Source organism: Sus scrofa, chromosome 11, assembly GCF_000003025.6.
Source record: "Sus scrofa isolate TJ Tabasco breed Duroc chromosome 11, Sscrofa11.1, whole genome shotgun sequence".
Lineage (NCBI taxonomy): Eukaryota > Metazoa > Chordata > Mammalia > Artiodactyla > Suidae > Sus > Sus scrofa.
Window position 1 is genome coordinate 33,257,343 of NC_010453.5, and position 22,672 is coordinate 33,280,014.

Consider the following 22,672-nt stretch of genomic DNA (forward strand, 5'->3'; position numbering starts at 1 on the left):
CCACAGCCCTAAAAGACCCCGGAGGGCGGAGCAAACGTTCAAGGCGCGTCTTCCGAGTCCACCGCCCCGTCTGCCTGTTCCTCCGATTGGCTGGCGTGGATCTTGATTACCCAATCACTTTGCAGCGTCTGCTGCGCCGCTCAGCGACGCTGCTGCGCATGCCCACTGGGGACCCGCTCCTACGTTTCGGTCCTCTGGAGAACCAGGGAAGGGCACCGGCAAGGGGCCCGGCAGAAACTAGGCCTGGCAGTGTGCATGCCAACGTCAGAGGGCCGCGCCGGGACGTGGCCCAGCCCAGTGGGAGAGCGGCAGGAAAAACAAGCACCGACACAACTGTCCTATTTCCCCATATCCCTTAAGTGCAGGTTTTCTCGAATTGACCCACTTACTTTCATTGTGGTGTGGGACCTGGACAGTCCGATTTGCCTGTGGGGAACCGAAAAAAATCCAATTATATTTGCATCCGGGGCAGATGGAAAAGTCGAGTGAAGTGGAGCGAATATTGATAAGAAAGTAAACTTTTCTTCTGTGTAGACTGAGCTGGAACACCCTTACAGTTTCACTGTACTAAACGTGGCCTTATTAGCGCCAAACTGGAAGCGCTTTCCCGCCATCGCCCGTGCGTCTCAGGTCTAGTGTTGTCCTGCCCTCTCGGAGGTGGCCGCCTGTCGGCGCTGGAAAGGCGGGCTCTCTACTGTACAAAGAACCGCCCCACTAGTCTCCGAGGTGTGCAACTCAGAAAAGTGACCCCGAACAAAAAGCAGCCGGCCTTCGGTGGAGGGGCCGCCCCATGCTCCGGGCCCGACAAAACTGGCCCAGACGTGCAGACCCCGGCCAGTCTTCTGCAGATCACCGCCTCCGGCGCGCTGCAGCTTCGCAGCCCAAGCCGGGCAGGCCTCCGCGGCCGCTCGGAAAACGCGGCCAGCGGAACCCGCACGCGGAAGCGCCCGGCGCACTGAGCATGCCCAGTTGCAGAGCCGACCAGAGGAGTTTTTTTCTTTTCTTTTCTTTCTTTTTTCTTTTTCTTTTTTTTTTTGGTCTCAAGTAGCAGACCTCCCCCCAACCCCCACCTGAGCCCCCCACCACCCCCGGCCTAAGCAGCTACCATGGCCGACGTCTCCAGCGCGGCGTTGTCCCAGGCGGGTTGGTAAGTGGCGAGTGCCGCCGGCCGCGGGCGCGGGCCGGGGCCCGAGGAGGGTTGGGGTTGGGGGCGGTGGGGTGCGTGTCGGGGTAGGCGGAGGCCGCCGCCCGCCCCCGGCCTCTCCGAGGGAACCTCCGGGACGGCTCCGCCCCCGGCGCCACGCGGAGCGAGCGAGTCCCCCAGCTCCCTTTGGGGCGGCGGCGGCGCGGCCTGGGCCCTGGGTGGCGGGAGACGGGCTGGGGAGAGGCCGGGGGCAGGCGGGCAGGGCGGCTGGGCTGGCGGCGGCGCAGGCCCGAGCCGAGCCTTCTGGTGGGACCCGCAGCGCCGTCTTGCCCCTCCGGGGGTGTTGCTCCGGCGGGACCTGGGGAGGCGAGGGCTGGAGAACCGAGTGCGGCGGAGAGGGACGAGCGCGGCCAGAGCCCGCCGACCCGCGGGAAGTTGAGGGCAGGGCAGAGCACAGCCCAAGCTGGTGGCGGGCCCCCTCTCGGTTCTCTTTATTCCAAAGTAAGGTACCGAACGCGGGGAAGCTGCCCTCCAGCTGCCCTCCGGAGCACACACACAACTTCTAAAGCTAAGAATGACCGCGTTGTCAACCCGTGTGGATGCTCCGTAGAACTTTTCTTGAAAGGATGGCGATATTCTGATTTAAAGATGTTTCATGTCAAGATTTTGGGACCTGAAACCAACTAAAAATTATGTGAAATTAAGCAGTTTCTGGAACTTCGGCCTTTAGGGTTTTAAACATCCAGTTTAATTTAGTAACGCTTTACCAGGCCTGCAGAGGCGCAGTCTGGGATGAGGAATGAGAAGGAGGTTGAAAAAGATTTGCCTCTGCTCTCTGGAAGTTCACTATCTTAGTGAAAAGAGGAGAGAGGGAGGCATTAAAACAACAAACACAAAAACAGGGGAAATTGTTCACAATTTCCAGAGAAGCAAAGGTGGTATGGAATTGGAGAGGAAGGAGAGTTAATTTCCTAGAGAAGTGGATTTTGAAAGATGGTGAGGAAAAGCTTTCTAGATCCAGAGTCGCTGGAGACTGAGGGACAGAAGTAGGAAAGTGCTTATGGTGTGCAGAACTGACATTAGATCCCTCTGGTGCCTGGAAATAGAAAGGTGTCCAATGAGGATTGAGACCTTAAAGTTTGAGGGCCAGATTATGGAGGTTTCAAGTGCCTAAAGGATGGATTTGATTTCGTGAGTAAAGTTAGAGTGCTACAGCTTTGTTTTGAAGAGGCTACTCCTGGCATTACAGGCACCTTACTTTACAGGCCTTGGAGATTGGGGCACCGAACTGTTAAAAAAAATGACTTAGCTGGAAAGTGATGGAGTTGAATGGTGAGCATAGTGGGCTGGTTCCCAATCTGGTGCTTTTAACCTTTGTTGTTCTTACGGTTTTTGTGTAGAGCACTATTAGCATAACAAACTGTGGAGTTGAAAACTCACCCTTTTAAGTTTTGTTTTTGTTTTTTGAACTGGAATTTCTGTATTCGGTTTTTTACCTCACAAGGTTGCCTTGAATAATCTTGAATCCCCTCTATTTGAGGTTTTTTTTTTTTTTCATTCTTTCCCATTGACCTTTAGTTCTTCAAACTAGTTGTGTGATTTCATTTATAGACAGTCTTTTACTGCTTTCTGGTATGATCCTATCTGTGTTAGAAAGGCTAACCTCATTATTTTGGTTCCAAACACATAGTAAATTGTTCTTCTTTGGATTCTGAGATCCTTAAGGGTGGGAAACTGTAACCTATGTTTTTGTATATCTGTAATGCCAGGGAGCAGCACTAAGTTGTAGATTCCTAGTAAAGTCTGATACAGTTGACCTTGGAGGCCATTCCCCTGCCAATCAGAATTCCCTAACCAGGGTCTCTACCCAATCATAGAGTTTTCCTGTCTTTGTTAGTTTGTTGTAAATCCCTACCAGTGTTATATTGTGACATTTACTACTTTGTTTTGCTACTTATCTGTTTATATGTTTCTTACACCAGACTGCAGCTTTTGTTTGGCAGGGACTCATAAAGTCAGGAGTAATCTATGGGGCTAGGAAGTCTATCTTTTTACAAACTTGGGAGTTTCATGTACTTTCTGATGAGTCTTGAACCAACTAGTCTTGTGAAGACAAAAGGATGACATAATCTTATGGGTGACTTGTATTAGAGCCCATATATGTGTGTGTATATATATTCATTTATATATATATTTTTTAATTCATTTATTTTTTTCTTTCTTTTATCGGCCTCACCTGCTGCATATGGAAGTTCCTGGGCTAGGAGTCGAATGGGAGTTACAGCTGCTGGCTTATGTCACAGCCACAGCAGGGTGGGATCCTAGCCACATCTGTGACCTACGCTTCCGCAGATCACAACCCACTGAGGGATCAAACCCACATCTTAAGGACACTATGTTGGGTTCTTAACCCTCTGAGCCAGAGTGGGGCACCAGAGCTCATACTGAAGTAGAGAATATTTATTATGTTAACGTAGAGAATCTCAAAGGTTTAGGTAGAGAAGAGCACTGGGAGGAGAATTTCTGACCCTAGAGCAGCTTCCACCTCATTCCAGTTCTGACATCTTGAATTTCCTTAAACTTTTGGGATTCCGCGTTACTGTCACTGACAAAAGCATTTCTCTTATTACTTAGTTCAATTATATTTGTAGGACCTCAAAAAAAATAGATGTTAAAATACTTAAGCTATTACCATCTGTTCTATCAACTTCACCCCAAATAGTAGGTTAGGGAAATATTTTCCGTAGTGCTGAAAAGCTTATGTTTCTGAAAACATGATCTTCAGGGGGTGTGGATGATTTTTGTAGACTGATCTATCATTCGAGTTTATGGTTGTTGTGTTTTTTTTTTTTTTTTTTTTCTTTTAGGTGTTTAATCTTCGTTACAACTTCCTCAGAAATCAGTATTTTAAAATATAACTACGAGTAGTAGCCACACTGGCAGACTTCACAATGGTTTTTTTCCATAGTGGCCAGTAGCACAGAAACCATTAGGTTTTGCTTATTTGAACTTGAAAGTTTCAGGAACGTTTCTCATATAATGTCTATGTTTAAATATTGTGTGACATGGTACATTGGTCTTTTGTAATGCTTATATATGCATGGAATAATAACTGAGAGAAGATATTTGACTCTAGATTTATCTAGATAACAGATTCACTTCACACTTTGCCTTTTGTTTTTTTCTATGAGGATTTCTGGAATTGTGTATTCCTACTACCTTTTGAATTTTTTAAAAAAATATCAACTCTTTTTTAAGACTTAAAAAAAGAATAGAAACATGTTGAGGGAACATAATCAGCTTCATTTATCTTGAAAAGGTATTTTTCATAGACTTAGTGATTGTATAGCTTAACCCTCCCAGTGTGCAAATAAGGAAACTGAAACACTGATATCAACAGTTTGCTCAGAGTTGCAAGTGGCAGAACCAGGAATACAGCCCAAATGCCTGTAATAAAGATTTATTTATTTTTTTCCAACAAGCCCTGGTGACCATGTCTAATTTAAATTGTTGATCAAATATAACACATTTCAAAAATGAAGATTGGATTAAAGCATTTTTTTGTGACATGTAAATTTACTTTCTTTTTTGAGCATGACAAGGTTCTTATTCTGAGGAGTGATGCTGTTGGAATCAAAGAAATCTTTGCCTTTCAGTGGTTCACCTGATTGCTGACTAGGCTTATCTGAAACTCTGGTTAATTTTATATTTTTTTGAAGTCTGAAAAGTAAGGTATTATGTTGTTTATCTTTGCCTTACCAGCAATTTTTAGTTGAAAATACCATAAGGTAGCATTAGAAATAGTGTAATTCCATTTTATTCTGAAAGAACATATTTTCTTAGAAACCTCAGGTTTCTGACATCCTGGTAGTATGTTGAAGTGTTCTTTATTTTGTTTTGTTTGTTTGTTTTTGTAGGTAGGGCAGAGATGGGAGAGGAAAGAGAAGATGAATGCAAAAATCTCATAAATCTTGTCCCCCTTGATTTTCACCTTTCTTTTGGGATTATCTCTCTCTCTCTCTTTTTTGTCTTTTCTAGGGACCTACATGCGGCATATGGAGGTTCCCAGCTAGGGGTCTAATTGGAGCTGTGGCCGCCAGTCTGTGCCAAAGCCACAACAACTCGGGATCCGAGCCGAGTCTGTGACTTACACCACATCTCATGGCAACACCTGATCCTTAACCCACTGAGCAGGGCCAGAGATTGAACCTGCAACCTCATGGTTCCTAGTTGGATTTGTTAACCACTGAGCCAAGAGGGGGAACTCCCTGGGATTATCTCTTTTTGATTACTGGTGCCACCACCATGGTGATATCCTATGGCCCAAGTGTATACTAAACACTATTCCTTTTGTTCTCTTTTGAACAGTTGAGAAAGGCTGTAAGTATAAAAGTCTTTATTGAAACAGTGCTGGAGAAGAATATTTATTTATGGGATAAATAGAGAAAAAATTAGTGCAATGGCAATCTAGATTATAAAGTGATGGCTCTCTTGTTTTGAGGAGCCTGCCCTTTTGTTCCATATGTTGCCTTGAGATAGCTTCTCCAAAGAGGTGGAATAACTGGGACATTTTGCTGGAATTTCTAATTCCTAGCTTGACCTGTCCACAGATGGAGACCTTCTTTTCACATCTGATTGCCTAGAAAATTCCTCCAAAACACATCAAGGCCAAGAAAGTTAGATTCCTGTTCTGTAGCCCATCTCTTCACTTTTCTTGTTTGGTTTTTTTTCTGAAAGGCATGCCTATTCCACAGGGGATTGCTGGTGAATGAGCTCAGTCTTCAAGTGAGTAACAACCTTTGTAGCATCATCAATATAACTATACCTTCATATTATATGCCATTGGTAATAGTCATGCATAGAGTATCAAAAGTTTTATTCCAGCTTAACTCTTAGGCATTAGGTGTATTTGCAAATAATTTTGGTAGTTCTTTATAAGATTGTGTGCTAAGTGTAGGATTTTTATTTTCTAGAGTTATAAAATACTTTATCATTACCACTTGGATGTATATGTACATATGTACTCTTGGTATTCTCTTTTGGAAAGGATCAGAACTGTTAAGACACTTTTTAGATGAAATAGAATAATAGATCATGCTGAAGAACACTAGAAGAAACCAGTTGCTTTAAATTTGGTTCTCAGGAGAGCTTATAGGAAACATCTTTCCATCCATTTTGAAATATTTCCAGTTTCTGTCTTTTTTTTTTTTTTTTTTTAGGACTGCACCCACAGCATATAGAGGTTCCCTGGCTAGGGGTCGAATCAGAGCTGTAGCTGCTGGTCTGTGCCACAGCGACAGCATTGTGGGATCTGAGCAGCTTCTGTGACCTACACCACAGCTCACAACAATGCCAGATCCTTAACCCTCTGAGCAAGGGTGAGGGATCCAGCCCGTGTCCTCATGGATACTAGTCAGGTTCGTTAACCACTGAGCCATGATGGGAACTCTTAGTTTCTTTAATGAGCATTTGCGACTATCTCTTTGCTTTATATTATTTGTGAAATTATAATGTCTAAACGTTTGACCTTCTGTCTCAAGACATGTTACATCTTATCTGGTATTGATATTGTAAACTGCCGGAAATGACTTGGTAGTCATTTAAACTGTGCAAGTTTTCAGATTTGAAGGTGCTTTTTGCAATGATTTTTTTTTTTTTTTTTGGTGAATAACCTATAAATCTAGTTTCAACTGCCTGTAGACTTGACTGCCTTAAGCATAAAGGAGAGGTATAAAAGAAACTTGCCACCTCAGCAGGTTGAAAATAATTTTCTTCTCTCAGACAGCAGCATTTGCTAAATCAAGTAAAAATTGCATAGTAACATTTCAAGTACTATAAAAATATAACTACATCCTTTTTTTTTTTGACTTATGCTCTCTCCTTTTGACAAAAGAAAGTCATATTGGCATTTTGACCTATAGTGTAAAGTCCCATCTATTCAGAAATTCTGACTCTTTGAAAGGTACAGGATCTGGAAGTAGCCAAAGAAAACTACTTCTAGATAATTTTTAGAAGCAGCAGACTGCACTCATAGCAATGCAAAAATTTTTATGTAGAATTTGAGAACATTTGTGAAGTTATGGAGAGAAGGGAGGGCAGGAAATGTGTAGTAAGAAAGTAAAGTAGTAACAGGGTGTTGAATCAAAGATAATGATAGAAAAGAAGCACATTGGTGATTCAGTGAAAGAGGAAACAATCACATCCCTGTGCTGGACAAAGCCTACATATACCTTGATACTGTAACCCCTGCAGGTTTCCCACCCCTACTGCATGAGTATAATTCTGTGTGCACATGTGAGCACTTCTCATTCATTTACAGTTTTACAGCTTTTAACATAGAGATAAATAGCTACTTCACCTCAGTATAGTGCTATGGAAGGTGTGAATCTTTACAAAAGTAAGTAAATCTTTGCAGTAATGCAGAGAAATATGTAACTCCACAATTGTAAGCAGAAATACATGTAGAAAATATTTACACCACTTATATACAAGGCACTGTGTTGTCAGGATGATGTACAAAACAGGCGGATTTTAAACATGTCATGTACTGGTATTTTGCTTGCAGGATGTTGTTGAGAGCAGTTAACCCAGACTTGGAAAGTCTGGAAGGATTTCCAGAGCTAATGATATATAAGCAGGGTATGTTGTATATGCCATCTCAATATGGTGTCTAGTTTTTGTCTAGGAACAAAAACAAGGCAGATTCATTGATGTACTCATTCAGCAAATAATTGTTGAACATTTTGTTGTGGCAGGCACTTTCTTTTAGTGTGATCAGATGTAGTCTTATGGGGAGAAAGCCATTAATTACATATTCAAACATACTGCATTTGTAAATTATGCTAGAGAGGAGAAGGGATGTGGCTCTTAAAGAGCTTATAAAAGGGAAATTTGCTATCTTCATGGTAGTCAGAGAATGCTTCCCTGAGATCTAGAGGTTAAATGAGAATTAGACCAAGTAAAGAAAAAGCAGCACATACAAAGATCATATGGCAGTAGGGGGCATGATGAGTACAAATGATTGAAGTACCAGTATTAGTGGAGGATGAGACAAGACAGAGAGGCAGTCATATTGAGATGGGGCTGGGTCATGATCAGGAACTAGGTCATGTGGCTTGGCTTCGTGGGTCATGGGTAAGGTTTGTTTTTATTTTTAGGCAATAGAAATCAGTTGACAAATTATATTAGGGAATGGGACAGTTGAAGGAGGCAGGGTATCTTCGTTAAGTTTTGAGGTATCAGCATTGAAGAAAATGGATTAGAGCTAGGCAGGAGTAGATAGTGGAATGGTGGTGGTGATTGAGATGGAGAGCAGTGGATTGAGAGATATTTATGAAGTAAAGTGGACAGAACTTTTCGACGAATTGAATATGGGAGTGAGGGAGAAGGAAATGTCAAGAGTTTGATTTCATGGTTTCTGGCTTGTGTACCCAAATTGACTATAGTGCAATTTAATAGGGACTATTAGACGAGGACCGTATTTTTGAGAGGTGGATTGTGAATTGAAGTTGGATATTATTTGAGCCTGAGATGCCTTTGAGTCATCTAAAATAAGATGCCAGTTGGGCATTAGAAAATACTAATCTTGCACTCACAAGAGAAGACTGTGTTAGAGATATAAATTTGTAGTCATTTGAGTATAGTTGATAATGAAGTAGTACATAGATGAGATCATCTAAGGCTGCACTATTCAGTATTATAGACATTAGCCATGTGTGGCTGCTGAACACCTGAAATGGATCTAGTCTAAGTTCTGATGTGCTATAAATGTACAGTACATACTGAGTTTGGAAGACTTAGTACAAAGGAGGAATGTAAATATCTCATTAATTTTTATATTGTTTACATATTGAAGTAATATTTTTAATATGTTAATATATATCCTTAAATTAATTTCACCTGTTTCTCTGTTCCTCCTTTTTTTTTTAAGTCCACACCCGAGACATATGGAGGGTCCCAGGCTAGGGGCTGAATCCCAGGCTAGGAGCTGTAGCCCCTGGCCTACACCATAGCCATAGCAATGCCGGATCCTCAACCCACTGAGCAAGGCCAGGGATTGAACCTGTGTCCTTATGGATGCAGATTTGTTAACCACTGAGCCACGATGGGAACTCCAACCTGTTTCTCTTTTTAAATTGCTGTTACTAGAAAAGTTAAAATTACATATGTGACTTGTATTATATTTCTGTTAGATGGGAGTGATCTATGATCAGGTCAAGCACTGAGGAAGTTGAGCATTTTTAGGGGAGAATTAGCCTTTAAGGAGCTGGGGGGAGGAGGGGAAGATATGCATTTGAATGTAGTATGAATTCAGTCAATGATGTTTTTAAGAAGAGAAAATAGACATATCTCTAATAGTTCTGTGAAAAGATTATTTGATTAGGTCATCATTAGTTTATTGACTTGCTGGTATCAGAGAGTAATAGCTGTTTTTAAGACATTCTTTATAAACTTAAGTATCTGACAGTCCTTTAAAAAAATTCTCCCAAAGTCCCCTCCCCCCCCCAATTCCTCTAAATATAAAATACATATACAATTCAGTTGCAGCTTTTCAGAAGATTCTATCATGGATGTTAAGTGAAAATTTAAAAAAAACCTTTTTACTTTGCTGAATTTCTAAGAAGGACCTTGAGAAGTTTGAAAAATATCCAATATGAAACATGGAACTAATATTAAACATATTGATGGAAAAAGTTGCTAAATAAATTCAGCCAACATTTTAAAATGGATTTTGGAATTGATTCTGTTCAAGTATTGTTTTGAGAGAGAAATAGTGATGTTTGTAAGTTTAAGTGTCCAGAAAGTTTAAAATCTTGATAAAGTTTATGAAACAATTCTTCCTTTTTTCTAAATGTATTCTATTTTAGATCCAAAGAATTTAAGTAAATGAATATTTGTCTTTTCTAATTAGTTAAAATAATTTGATTGATGCCTTGTTATTTTGTAAGCTCCTATAAGGCAAGGATCAAGTCTTTTCCTATTTTTGCAGTTTTCTTAACATTTCACAGGTGTGAGGTATGCAATAGACACTTAAATACCTATGGACTAAGTGTTAGTGTCATCTTAATTAGTTTCAGTATCTTTCATCATATTGTTTATGTGTAGATTAGTACCCAGGCCCCATCAGAATCTTCTTTCCTTGCTCCGTTTTGAAATTTTACAGGATGGGGAAGTACTATTTCCTCATTTTGGTTGCTGTTGATACATTTTTTGCCTGCTTTTTCCTGATTCTACTTTCTTTGTTTTTACTATTTTTTCCATTGTTCATTTAGTTAGTTACACATCCATTAGAAGTTTTTTTTTTTTGTCTTTTTGCCATTTCTTGGGCCACTCCTGCGGCATATGGAGGTTCCCAGGCTAGGGGTTGAATCAGAGCTGTAGCCGCCGGCCTACACCAGAACCACAGCAATGTGGGATCTGAGCCTTATCTGCAAGATACACCACAGCTCACGGCAACGCCAGATCCTTAACCCACTGAGCAAGGCCAGGGATCGAACCTACAACCTCATGGTCCCTAGTCGCATTGTTAACCACTGAGCCACGACGGGAACTCCCAACATCCATTAGAAGTTCTTATGGTATTTTTAATTAGGTGTTTCTTTGATAATTAAAAATTGATAAACAGTGAAAGTATTTTATATGTATCTATACCTAAGTTTTTATTTTACTTATGTGGCTAAGCATTTACATTGATATTATTTTAATTAAAATGCAAAAACTGGCCTGGCATACATTTAATATTTTTAAAAATGCTCTGTATTAGTAAGATTAAGGCTAGGCTGTTATGAGACCCCACATTACAGGGGACTAAAGAACGTAGCCTCTTCTTCCTCTGTCAGAAAACAACCCAAAGTTGTGGAGAATTGTGCCTTGTTCTGTCATTAGGGACCTGGGTTCCTTCTCTCCAACTGCTTTGTTGTCCTCTGACTCTCCTACTTCAAGTGAGATCCTCAGACCAACAGCTTTGGCCTTTCCTGGTAGTTTATTTGTAATGTAAAATCTCACATCTCTGCTACAGACTTAGTAAATCACCACCTGCATTTTAACAAGATACTCTCAGTGATTCTGCAGCACATTAAAGTTTGAGAAGTACAGCTCTAGGGCACTGTCATTGTCTTCATGGTCAAAGCAGAGTAGCTGCCTTATCTGGGTTTCAGTTGACAGAGAAAGGAATGACAGGCACAGAGTCCATTCCCTGTTGGGAAAGGTGGCACACATCAGGTCCTGAGTTTCCAAGAACTTTAGTCTTACAGTTGCCTGAAGCAGATTCTAAGAAATGTGGTTTATGGTTTGGTTCAGTGATTCTCAAACCATCTGCCAGTTTTAAAAATATTCAGTATTTCACAGATCAATACTTTCGTAAACTATAAAATCTTTCAACAATGTCAGATTGCACTAAAAGTTTTTAAATGCTTACCTCAGTTTCTGTACTTATCCCATCATGGTATACTAATGAAGAGTTTGAGAACTGGCACTGCACTGATGCATGGACACATATGTCATGTGTTCCATCTGGACACATTTTTGAATTTTTCACTCAGTAATTCTGTTCAAATTATGGTAAGGTTGCATGAATTGGTATGAATGAATGAGGCACTATTTTTCGAGGCCTTTCAAACTTGATTTTACTTACTTGTTAATATTCTTCTCCTTAAATTATATTTTAAATGATGATCTTGGAGTTCCCGTCGTGGCGCAGTGGTTAACGAATCCGACTAGGAACCATGAGGTTGCGGGTTCAGTCCCTGCCCCTGCTCAGTGGGTTGACGATCCGGCGTTGCCGTGAGCTGTGGTGTAGGTTGCAGACGCGGCTCGGATCCCGCGTTGCTGTGGCTCTGGCGTAGGCCAGTGGCTACAGCTCCGATTCAACCCCTAGCCTGGGAAACTCCATATGCCGCGGGAGCGGCCCAAGAAATAGCAAAAAAAAAGACAAAAAAAAAAAAAAAAAAAATGATGATCTTATGTTTGTAAAAGACCTTTCAGCTTGTAAAGCTCTTTCCCTAATTATATGTCATTCCATTATAATGAGTAGTATGTATGTATGCATTATGTTTGCTTATAAAAAGGTATTACAAGTCATCTTGGTTTAATCATACTTAGTGTGCCACATGAAAGGATGTTCATGTTTGTTATGAGATACCTTTATAATGTATTTTGTAATTTTTAGTTATGAACTAATGTGAATTAATAGTAGTTTACAATTTTTGTTGAGACTTATCTCTGCCCTTATCATATAAGGCTAACATTGCTTGTTGACATGGTCTGAATTATACCTGCCTCAACATGTTTTTATGGAAAATAAAATTGAATTGGACTGTTGGTGGTCTTTTAAAATATTTTACTGTATTGCAATAACTTTCAAGTGTAAATTGAATTGTTTATAGTTATTGGTAATGCTTTAGGCAAAATATATTTTAAAATGTGTGATTATAGGCGTCTGTGCATTGACGATATGTACTTTTAAAGTGGAAAACGACCGAATGTTTGACTGAATGTTTTGTTATATTGAGTGTGCTTGCTTGTTGCTGTTTTGGCCTGCCTAGTGTTGCCCTGCAGCAACAATTTTTTCCCCCTAAGTAACCAGTATATGTGAACTAATAGGTCAGCAGAAAGTCTGCATTGTGAAAGTGCTGCCAAAGAGCAGGCTTACAGGTTTTCATCAGTTTGTGTTTGAAACTGAGATTAATAAATTACATGATTTCGAATAGTTAAAATTTTACATTAGAATTATTAGTTAGAATTAAATGATTATAATTACCTCACAAAACTGGATTATCATGAGGGATTACTGAGGAAAAAAAAATTATAAAAACACTGCTCTGCACCCTTGATCTTTAGGTAGATGTACTTCTTGAGAAGTGGTATGGTAGGTGGTTAAGAACATGGGCTCTGAAGTCCAGGTCTCATGAGCCAGGGTCAGTCCTTGTTCCGTCACTGAGTAGCTTAACCTTGATCACATTAACTGTTGGCTGCCTCGATTTCCTCATCTGCTAAATGGTGCAAACTGTAGCACTTATCCTATAGTATAGTTATGAGGGTTAATAAAAAGTGCTTAGAACAGTGTTTACCATATACTGAATGCTCAGTAAATATTTGCAGTGCTTCCTGTTGTATGCTAGGCCTGGGCTCTCATAATTTATTGTTGCCAGTAAAAATTCATCTCATAATGGATTTCTGATGAAGTGTCACTTTTGGAAAAGGTTGTGCTTTACTCTATTTTTAGAATACCTTATATAGTCTCTAAAAGGGTTTCTTTGATAGTGACAAAAATATTTATACCTTATGGATTTTGAATTTCATAATAAAGTATACGCTTACCATTTGGTAATCTTACAAATATTACTGTTTCAAGTTAAAGATGAAATGGTACAAATAGCTAGAATATTTACTTCCTATAATACTAGTTATTTCACTTGTAAAGAAGAATAAAAAGACATTTGAGAGGGGAAACTCTCAATATGCAGTCTCTTAGGCATATCAATTTAGTAAGTCTTAGAAGCTGAAAGCAGGTGGTTTCACATCTTATTGAAATGTTGCATTATTATTATTAAGTATTTGGCTTATATTTTTTAAAATAAGGATTTCACTTAAGGAGTAATGGGATAGCCTCATAAGTTGAATGTTTGGAACCAGTTCTGTAATATGTAAGTTTATGAGACAATATAAGTTTTTAACAATTAAATACATTCCAGGAGTTCCCGTTGTGGTGCAGTGGTTAACGAATCCGACTTGGAACTATGAGGTTTCGGGTTTGATCCCTGGCCTTGTTCAGTGGGTTAGGGATCCGGTGTTGCCATGAGCTGTGGTGTAGGTTGCAGACATGGCTCAGATCCCAAGTTGCCGTGGCTCTGGCATACACCGGTGGCTACAGCTCCGATTGGACCCCTAGCCTGGGAACCTCCATATGCCGTGGGAGCGGCCCAAGAACTGGCAAAAAGACAAACAAAAACAAAAACAAAAAAAAAAAACCACATACATTCTGGAATTTTGAAATCAAATTTATGGTTACCAAAGGGGAAACATGAGGTGGAGGAGGGATAATTAGGAGTAGGGGATTAACATGTACACACTACTATATATAAAACAGATAACTAACAAAGACCTATTGTATAGCACAGGGAAATCCACTTGATATTCTGTAATAACCTATATGGAAAAAGAATCTGAAAAATACAGGTATATAAATATGATTCACTTTACTGTATACCTGAAACTAACACAACGTTTTAAATCAACTATACTCTAATAAAATAAAATGAAAACATTTTGAAAGTGGTATTTTTTAAGTTTAGTTTTAGGAGGAAGAAAGATTATATAGCTTTACGCTAATAAAGGGGTTGGCAAACTATGGTCCATGGGCCAAATTTGGCCTGCTGCTTGTTTTTGCAAAATTTTTTGGAACACAACCAGACCTTTTAGTTTTTGTGCTATGGGGCAGAGTTGAGTAGTTGGGACAGAGATCCTATGGCCTGAAAAACTATCTGACCCTTCGCAGAAAAGGTTTGCTGATCTCTGCCATAAGTAATTAGTGAAATAGATTAGTCCAGTATTATTTAGGAAACAGGAAAAAAGTTTAAATAGTACATGTTACTTGACTAGTATCTGTCAAAATAACTGCAAAACAACCACAATTCTTGTTCTTATCCTCACTTGTAACTATTGGTATGAATGGAACTGGCTCACGTATTAGTAAATCCTCACTATTTGATAGGAATGTGCCAATACTTGCAATGGGGCTTTCTATCAAATACGGAATTGTCAAGTGTTTTGAAACAGTCTAATAATTTTAATAGAACTTTTCCATTATGTCCTAGGGCAGATATATCCCTTCATTGGTTTCAGTTGAGAATTTCTATATCACATCTGAACAACTTAGATTTTATGGAAAACCTTGATCCCAGGTAGTTTTTGATCAAATCAGTACTGCTTAATGGAAGGAAACAGAGTGGATGTGATGCCGAAAAACCTCTTAAAACATGTCAATCCTGAGTAAAATATAGAAGTTTGTCTTTAAGTGACAAAATGTATTTGGTAGCCAATCATATTTAATTATCCCTACTTATTTGTAACAAGCTGATTATTTTAGATTAGAAATTGAGCTTCCGGAAAAATAACTTCATGCCTTGATTTGGGAAAGTAAGTGAGGTTTTGTAACTGTTCAAGGAGCTAGGCATGAAGTGTCTAATAAAGTGCAGTTTTCAGTATCTATTGCCATTGTCATTCATATTTTTTCCTTTTTTGGAAATGTGTCTTCAGACTTGTAGAATTACCAGTCCCACCATGTAGAGATTCATACTCATTGGGATCCAGCGCACAATTTCTATTTTTGACATTACTCTGATACAGAAATTACATTACTGTTTCATCAGAACTTTTACATTTCATCTAGCTACTTTGGTGTACTGGGACTATAACTAAGATAATAATTATAAGCAAACACACCATTTAACAAATGTAACCAGTAATAGGCAAATGCCATTATTAAGAAAAACAGGAGTTCCCGTTGTGGCGCAGTGGTTAACGAATTCGACTAGGAACCATGAGGTTGCGGGTTCGGTCCCTGCCCTTGCTCAGTGGGTTAACGATCCGGCGTTGCCGTGAGCTGTGGTATAGGTCGCAGACGCGGCTCGGATCCTGTGTTGCTGTGGCTCTGGCGTAGGCCAGTGGCTACAGCCGATTAGACCCCTAGCCTGGGAACCTCCATATGCCGCGTGAGCAGCCCAAGAAATAGCAAAAAAAAAAAAAAAAAAAGAAAAACAGGTCTTGCACTTTAGCTAAACAAAACAGACCAATGAAATCCTTTTAGCTCATCCACATACTTAAATAAAATAATAATTTTGAGGAAAACATTAGTTTTTCAGTAAAGATCATGATTAATTTTGCATATCAGATTGTGAGAAATTAGCAAATAAAGTTGCTTCCTTTCCTCAAATGACCAAACTTTGTATGGATGACTTGATGGATCTCCTGGGAACCATCCTGGTCCAAAAACTCATTGAAAGTTTTAAATCAGGGCCACGAAAAGATCAGATTTGTTGAGTTTTAAAAATATCACTCTGGCTTTTATCTCAAGGCTGGGTTAAGAGATCAATATTTAGGCAGGGACAGTTTAAAGAAAAACATTCTTGAGAGGTAAATGTTATCAGTGATTTATTTTTCTTAATTCCCTTAAGAATTAAAGAAACGGAGAACTCTGGTTGGCTGTCAGTGCTCTTGACTTGTTCTCCCCCCTCCCCCCTGCCCCAGTTCAAAAATAAAATCAGTTAACACTGTTTACTGGTGTTGGTGCTGGTGTTTCTTGGTGTCTTTTATTTAAGGTTGATATGTTAGTCGGATGGCTCAAAAATTGTACTTTGTAAGTTGGTAAAAGTAGTGATTTTATTATTTAACATGATGTCCCACAAAAGAAAAAAAAAAGATTTAACATGGTGTGATATCAAATCATAGCAAAAATGACCTACTTTATAGCAATTGGTTGCTTCAATAAATAAGATATCTAAGTTTGAAGATTTTTAAAGGAAAACGAGAAAGCCCCCATATCATGGATTTTAGATCCAGATTTCTGAAGAGTAGTAGGGACACCATTTTTCTTAACTGATCAACCACTAACTCCATCCTGTTTTAGTGATGTTTCCAAGCCAATATGTGAATGAGGCTATATTTAAAACATTCTTTTAATAAGTAGATATTTATTTGTTTTTTTTATTTATTTATTTAGTCTTTTTGCCTTTTCTAGGGCCACTTCCCGTGGCATATGGAGGTTCCCAGGCTAGGGGTCTAATCGGAGCTGTAGACTCTGGCCTATGCCAGAGCCACAGCAATGCAGGAGCTACAACACAGCTCACGGCAACACCGGATCCTTAACCCACTGAACAAAGCCAGGGATTGAACCCGCAACCTCATAATTCCTAGTCGGATTCTTTAACCACTGTGCCACGACGGGAACTCCCTAAGTAGATATTTATTAAGCAAAACTCTTCCCCAAGAGTTGTATTTCCTTTTTAAGAAATTATTTCATGAATCCTTTTCTTGTATTTTTCTTTGATTTGAAAATTGCTCTTTTAATTTTGAGCACATGTTTATGTTTATAGGCAGAATTTTTTGCACCAGTCTTTGTGTCACTTTCCACCTATACCTATTGTTCCGTCTGTTGTCTGCTGTGGTCTGGTTTGTGCTTCTTATATGCTACTGAAATGCTTTTGCTGAAGTTACCAGTGACCTCCCAGTCGGGTACATTTCAGGCCTTTCCTATTGACCTTTGCTACATGGGATGGTATTGGTCAACTTACTTCTTAACAGTCACTATCCCTAACACTGCAGAATTCTTGTTCTCTTCATCCCTTTCTGATCATTCACTTGCTGTCCTTTCATAGTATTCCTTTTTTTTGGGGGGGGTCTTTTTTTTTAGGGCTGCCCCTGTGGCATATGGAGGTTCCCAGGCTAGGGACTGAATTGGAGCTGTAGCCTGTGGCCTCCACCACAGCTCAGGGCAATGTCGGATCCTTAACTCATCCTCATGGATGCTAGTCAGGTTCATTTCCGCTGAGTCATAACAGAAACTCCAAAAAAATATTTTCTTTATTGGATTGACTTGGTATTTTGATTGAAGATCTCTTGATCATGTTCTGTGCATCCATGTTTAGATTCTGTTCTGTGTCATTGTTCTGTCTGACTATCCTCATGCCATTATCACGCTGGGGGGTTATCAGTAGTACTGATATCAATTAGTGTAAGCTCTCATCTCTTTCAGTGTAATTTGTCTGTGCTTGATACTTTGCATTTCCATATGAATTTCATGTCATGTCATGTCATGTCATTTCATTTCAGTCTTTTTTTAGGGCTGCACCTGCAGCATGGGGAAGTTCCCAGGCTAGAGGTTGAATCAGAGCTGTAGCTGCCAGCCTAGGGCACAGCCACAGCAACCTGGATCCGAGCCACATTTGCAACCTTACACTCCAGTTCAGGGCAATGCCAGATCCTGTAACCCACCGAACAAGGCCAGGGATCCGACCTGTGTCCTCATGGATACTGGTCCGGTTTGTTACCACCGAGCCACAGCGGGAACTTCTCCATATGAATTTTAGAATCAGCTTTCCTATTTGTTGAACAAAGCCTGCCGGAACATCTAATAGTAAACAACCTCCAAAATCTCTTCAAAATATACTTATGGAGATTCCATGCAAAAGCGTACTCTAAACATTATGTGAAGACAGAATGTTGAAAATATCAAATAGCTGCGAGTGAAAAAACACCATCACCATGGTTCCATACACTCCCACCTCAAACTTGTCCCACTGTGGGGCTTGGTGATTCCAGGGCTGTAGGAAAAGCAGAAGAGAAATGCAGGTGGCTTGAAGATGAAGCCAGAAAGATAAAATAGGAGTTCCCGTTGTGGCGCAGTGGTTAACGAATCCGACTAGGAACCATGAGGTTGCGGGTTCGGTCCCTGCCCTTGCTCAGTGGGTTAAGGACCCGGCGTTGCCGTGAGCTGTGGTGTAGGTTTCAGACGCGGCTTGGATCCCGCGTTGCTGTGGCTCTGGCGTAGGCCGGTGGCTACAGCTCCGATTGGACCCCTAGCCTGGGAACCTCCATATGCCGCGGGAGCGGCCCAAGAAATAGCAACAACAACAACAACAAAAGACAAAAGACAAAAAAAAAAAAGAAAAAAAGAAAGATAAAATATATACTGAAACTAAAAATGTTAAAGTAAGAGTAGACACATTATTTAAAGGCATAATGTTCCAAATATTTAGCTTCTGGGAGAGAAAAAAGGCAAAAAGATAGGAAATAGTTTCCTCTGGCAAATGGGTAGTGAAGAGGAAAAAAAGGGGGGGGTTAGAATCTTAGAATCTTATAACTGGAGTAGAATCAGAAATTGGAGGATTCACAAAAACTGCTTCTGGCCCCACCCCCTTCCCACTTAAGGAAACAAACCAACCAGCTACTCCATTAAAGTATCTGGAATTGATAGGAAAGGGAGATATTGGACTAGAAATACTAGAGTACTGTAAAACAGGTTGACTGCACAAAAATTAAAACCAGTCTAACTCAGGAAAGAAATTTGTACACATATTAACTGAGGAAAATTCCCATCAAACAATCATGAAGTATTAAAATAACTGTAAATTGGTACTCCAGACAGAATTAAATTTATTCTAATAAGCATTTGAGAATATAAAAAATTGATCCCATTGTGTCTCAGTGGTAACAAACCCTTACTAGGGTCCATGAAGACACGGGTTCAATCCCTGGCCCTGCTCAGTAGGTTAAGGATCCAATATTGTTGTGAACTGTGTAGGTTGAAGATGCGGCTCAGATCCAGTGTTGCTGTGGCTGTGGTGTAGGCCGGCAGCTGTAGCTCTAATTTGACCCCAAGGCTGGGAACTTCCATATGCTGCAGGTGCAGCCCTAAAAAGCAAAAAAAAAAAAAAAAAGAATATGAAAAATTACTTGAATCAGTAATTCAAAAGTTGAAAGCAAAAATGGACAATAAAACAGAAAAATTTAAAAGCATTGATGGAGTTCAGAAAAGAAAATGTCAAAATTATCTTAGAAATGAAGAATATATTGTAAGATACCACAGGATAATAGATTAATATGAAATTTTAATAAAGAAAAAATTTTAAAACAAAAATAGCCATGAGAATTAAAATGACATAAAGAGGTAGGAAATGTCAGAGAAAAAATAGTAGAAATAGAAGATGTAGTCAGGGAAGAAATAACATTTATTTTATTGGAATCCCTGAAGAAGAAAACCAAAACAATTGAAAAGAGTTCATACCTAAAACTATAATTCAAGAAAAATTTCCATATGGAAAAGACTTGAATCCACGCATTGAATGTATACCAAGAACCTGGAAAGTATTCCAAGAACCTGGAAAAATTAATGCACTATATATATATATATATTTTTTTTTTGCTTTATAGGGCTTCACTCACAGTATATGGAGGTTCCCAGGCTAGGGGTCGAATCGGAGCTGTAGCTGCTGGCCTACGCCACAGCCACAGCAATGCGGGATCCGAGCCGCGTTTGCAACCTATACCACAACTCTTGGCAACGCCGGATCCTTAACCCACTGAGCAAGGCCAGGGATTGAACCTGCAACCTCATGGTTCCTAGTCGGATTCGTTAACCACTGAGCCACGACGGGAACTCTTAATGTACAATAATTAACTCTAATACGTATCTTAGTAAAATTATTGTATTTCAAAGATAATAATAAAGTTCTTAAGGCTCTATGGAAAAAACCCAAGTAACTTAGGCAAAATAATTATGCAGTTTACCTTTGCACAGTATGGGGATTAGGGGTGCCAACTCTCCATGCAATTTAAAATCCGCATATACTTCATAGTCAGTTCTCTACATCCATAGTTCTGCACCTGCAGGTTCAACCAACCATGGATAGTGTAGTATTACAAAAGCAAGGCAAAGTGGAGCAGCATATTTTAAAAAAGTCAATGAAAGCGTGATTCTGGATTTTCTACACAGTGGAGCCAGCCTTTAAATATTAAGGTTATATAAACACAGTTTTCAATATACCAGAACTTAGGGAAATCTGTACCCCTCAGTCCTTCTTGAGAAATCTAAAAGATGAACTTTGTCCAAACAAATGATTGGGAAAACTTCAGCAAAAGGATTGATGATGATGAGCATTTTAAAATGTATAAATATATAACACAAACAAAGATGGTTATGAGGATAGAATAAAAGTATTACATGGTGAGACAGCATTAGAAATAATGTATCGGAGTTCCCCGTCGTGGCTCAGTGGTTGAAGAATCCGAAATTATGAGAGCAGGGATAATGATTTTGATATCAGTTATAGTAGAATTCAAGTCCAAGGGCATAAAGTGTGACAAAGATGGTTAATGGTAAAACCCACACCACAATCAAGATGTTGCACTTATGAATATTTATGAAACAAAACCTATAGGATATGCAGAGACATAAAGAAATGTACCAATAATAGACTTTAATATACCACTTTCATTACTAGATGGATAAAGTGGAAAAAAAGAAAATTAGAATATCTAAACAACAGAGTCAGTAAGGTTGATACATCTTGAATATGGAGAATACATGTTTCTGTTGAGTGCCCATGCCTCATCGACAAAATTGGTTATATGTTAGGGTCACAAAGAAAACAGTAAGTTCCATAAAATAGATATATTACAAACAGTCCTGTGTACAATGCAATAAAACTAGGTTTTACTAACAAAAGCAAAAACAGTCTTGTCCACCTAGAAACTAAAAAAAAAAAAAAAATGATTTAATAGCTTAGTAAAAGGAGAGGAAAAAAAGAGAGAAAATCCAGAATTAGACCCCAAAACAAGGAAACTTCATATATGGCAAAGATAATGTATCAATATGGTTCCAATAAAGAGAGGGAAACCAACACAGTAACTTGAACAGAGAAAATTTAGTATAAAAAAATACAGTAACAGCAGAGATAAGGAGCAGCAGCTACTATTCCTAAGGAGGAAGAACTCCCTTTATCTTCGGGTCTGAGATTCATTCCTCATTGAAGAGGGTACAGAATGGGAGAGAAGTCACTGTGGTCCTGCACTGGTAGAACTTGCTGGAAATTACTCTTTGGAACTTGTTACACACCTACCTTCTAAGGTGTCAAGGAAAGCTATTCACAGGGAAAAGTCTTGCTGTGCACAGTGAGTCATTTCACTGTGCAACTACCTGAGTGAGGGTCAGTGCTGGGTGATTTACCGGCCACTGTGCCCTACTGGATCCTGTTGAGCAAGTGTACTTGAATCCTGTGGACTCCAGTGCCCTCTACTGGCAAAGTTTAACACTGGTGCCACGTGGCAAAGAAAAAGATATTTAAGTTCAGATTCATTTTCACAGTTCAGGCATCACAACGTGAATTTGGAGCTGAAAGACAGTAAAATGATAACTGGCACAGGCAACATCTCAGAGCGCTACAGAGAAGATACATCTTTAAAAGCAATGGTCCTGGGACAACCTGGTAGCCATTTGGAGAAAGGTGAAATTACATCCATATCTTAAACCATCCATAGCATAAATTCCAAATAGATTACTGTCTACTTGAAACCATTCATACAGTAGAAGAAACATGAGGGACTTCCTCTTCAACTTTAATATAGGGAAAGGCTTCCAAATTCTGACCTAAATCCAGAGGCAATAATAAGATTGATAAATTTGCCTGCATAAAAATAAAACAAGTTTGCATAGTGAAAAATACCATAAACAAAATTAAAAAGCAACCGATGATCTGGGAGACACAATATATAAAACAGACACAGGGCTATGATTTTTAATGTATAAAGAGCTCTTCAAAATTAAGTGACGAAAGACCAGTAATCTGACACAAAAATAGGGAAAAGACATGAAAAAAAGAAAATGGCCCTCAAATATGTGAAAAATTGTTCCCACTCATAATTATACAAATTAAAATGACATTGCGATATCCTTTCTCCTTGTTAACGATGGCAAAAATTTTAAAAAATTTGTTTTGTCAAGGTTGTGGTGAAATAGATAACTCATTATGTGTG

General features: G+C 39.5%; 1 protein-coding gene across 2 annotated transcripts in view; it reads left to right on the forward strand.

Annotated features, from left to right (window-relative positions):
• Nucleotides 214-22,672, forward strand: part of TDRD3 (tudor domain containing 3) — a 182,576-nt gene continuing 160,117 nt past the window's right edge. Inside the window, exon 1 of one of the 2 annotated variants that reach the window (XM_005668459.3) lies at nt 214-1,147. In XM_005668459.3, the coding sequence (XP_005668516.1) occupies nt 1,107-1,147 (41 nt within the window). In that variant the 5' untranslated portion in view covers nt 214-1,106. The remainder of the gene's footprint in view (nt 1,148-22,672) is intronic. The other variant, XM_013980575.2, reaches the window with a different exon arrangement.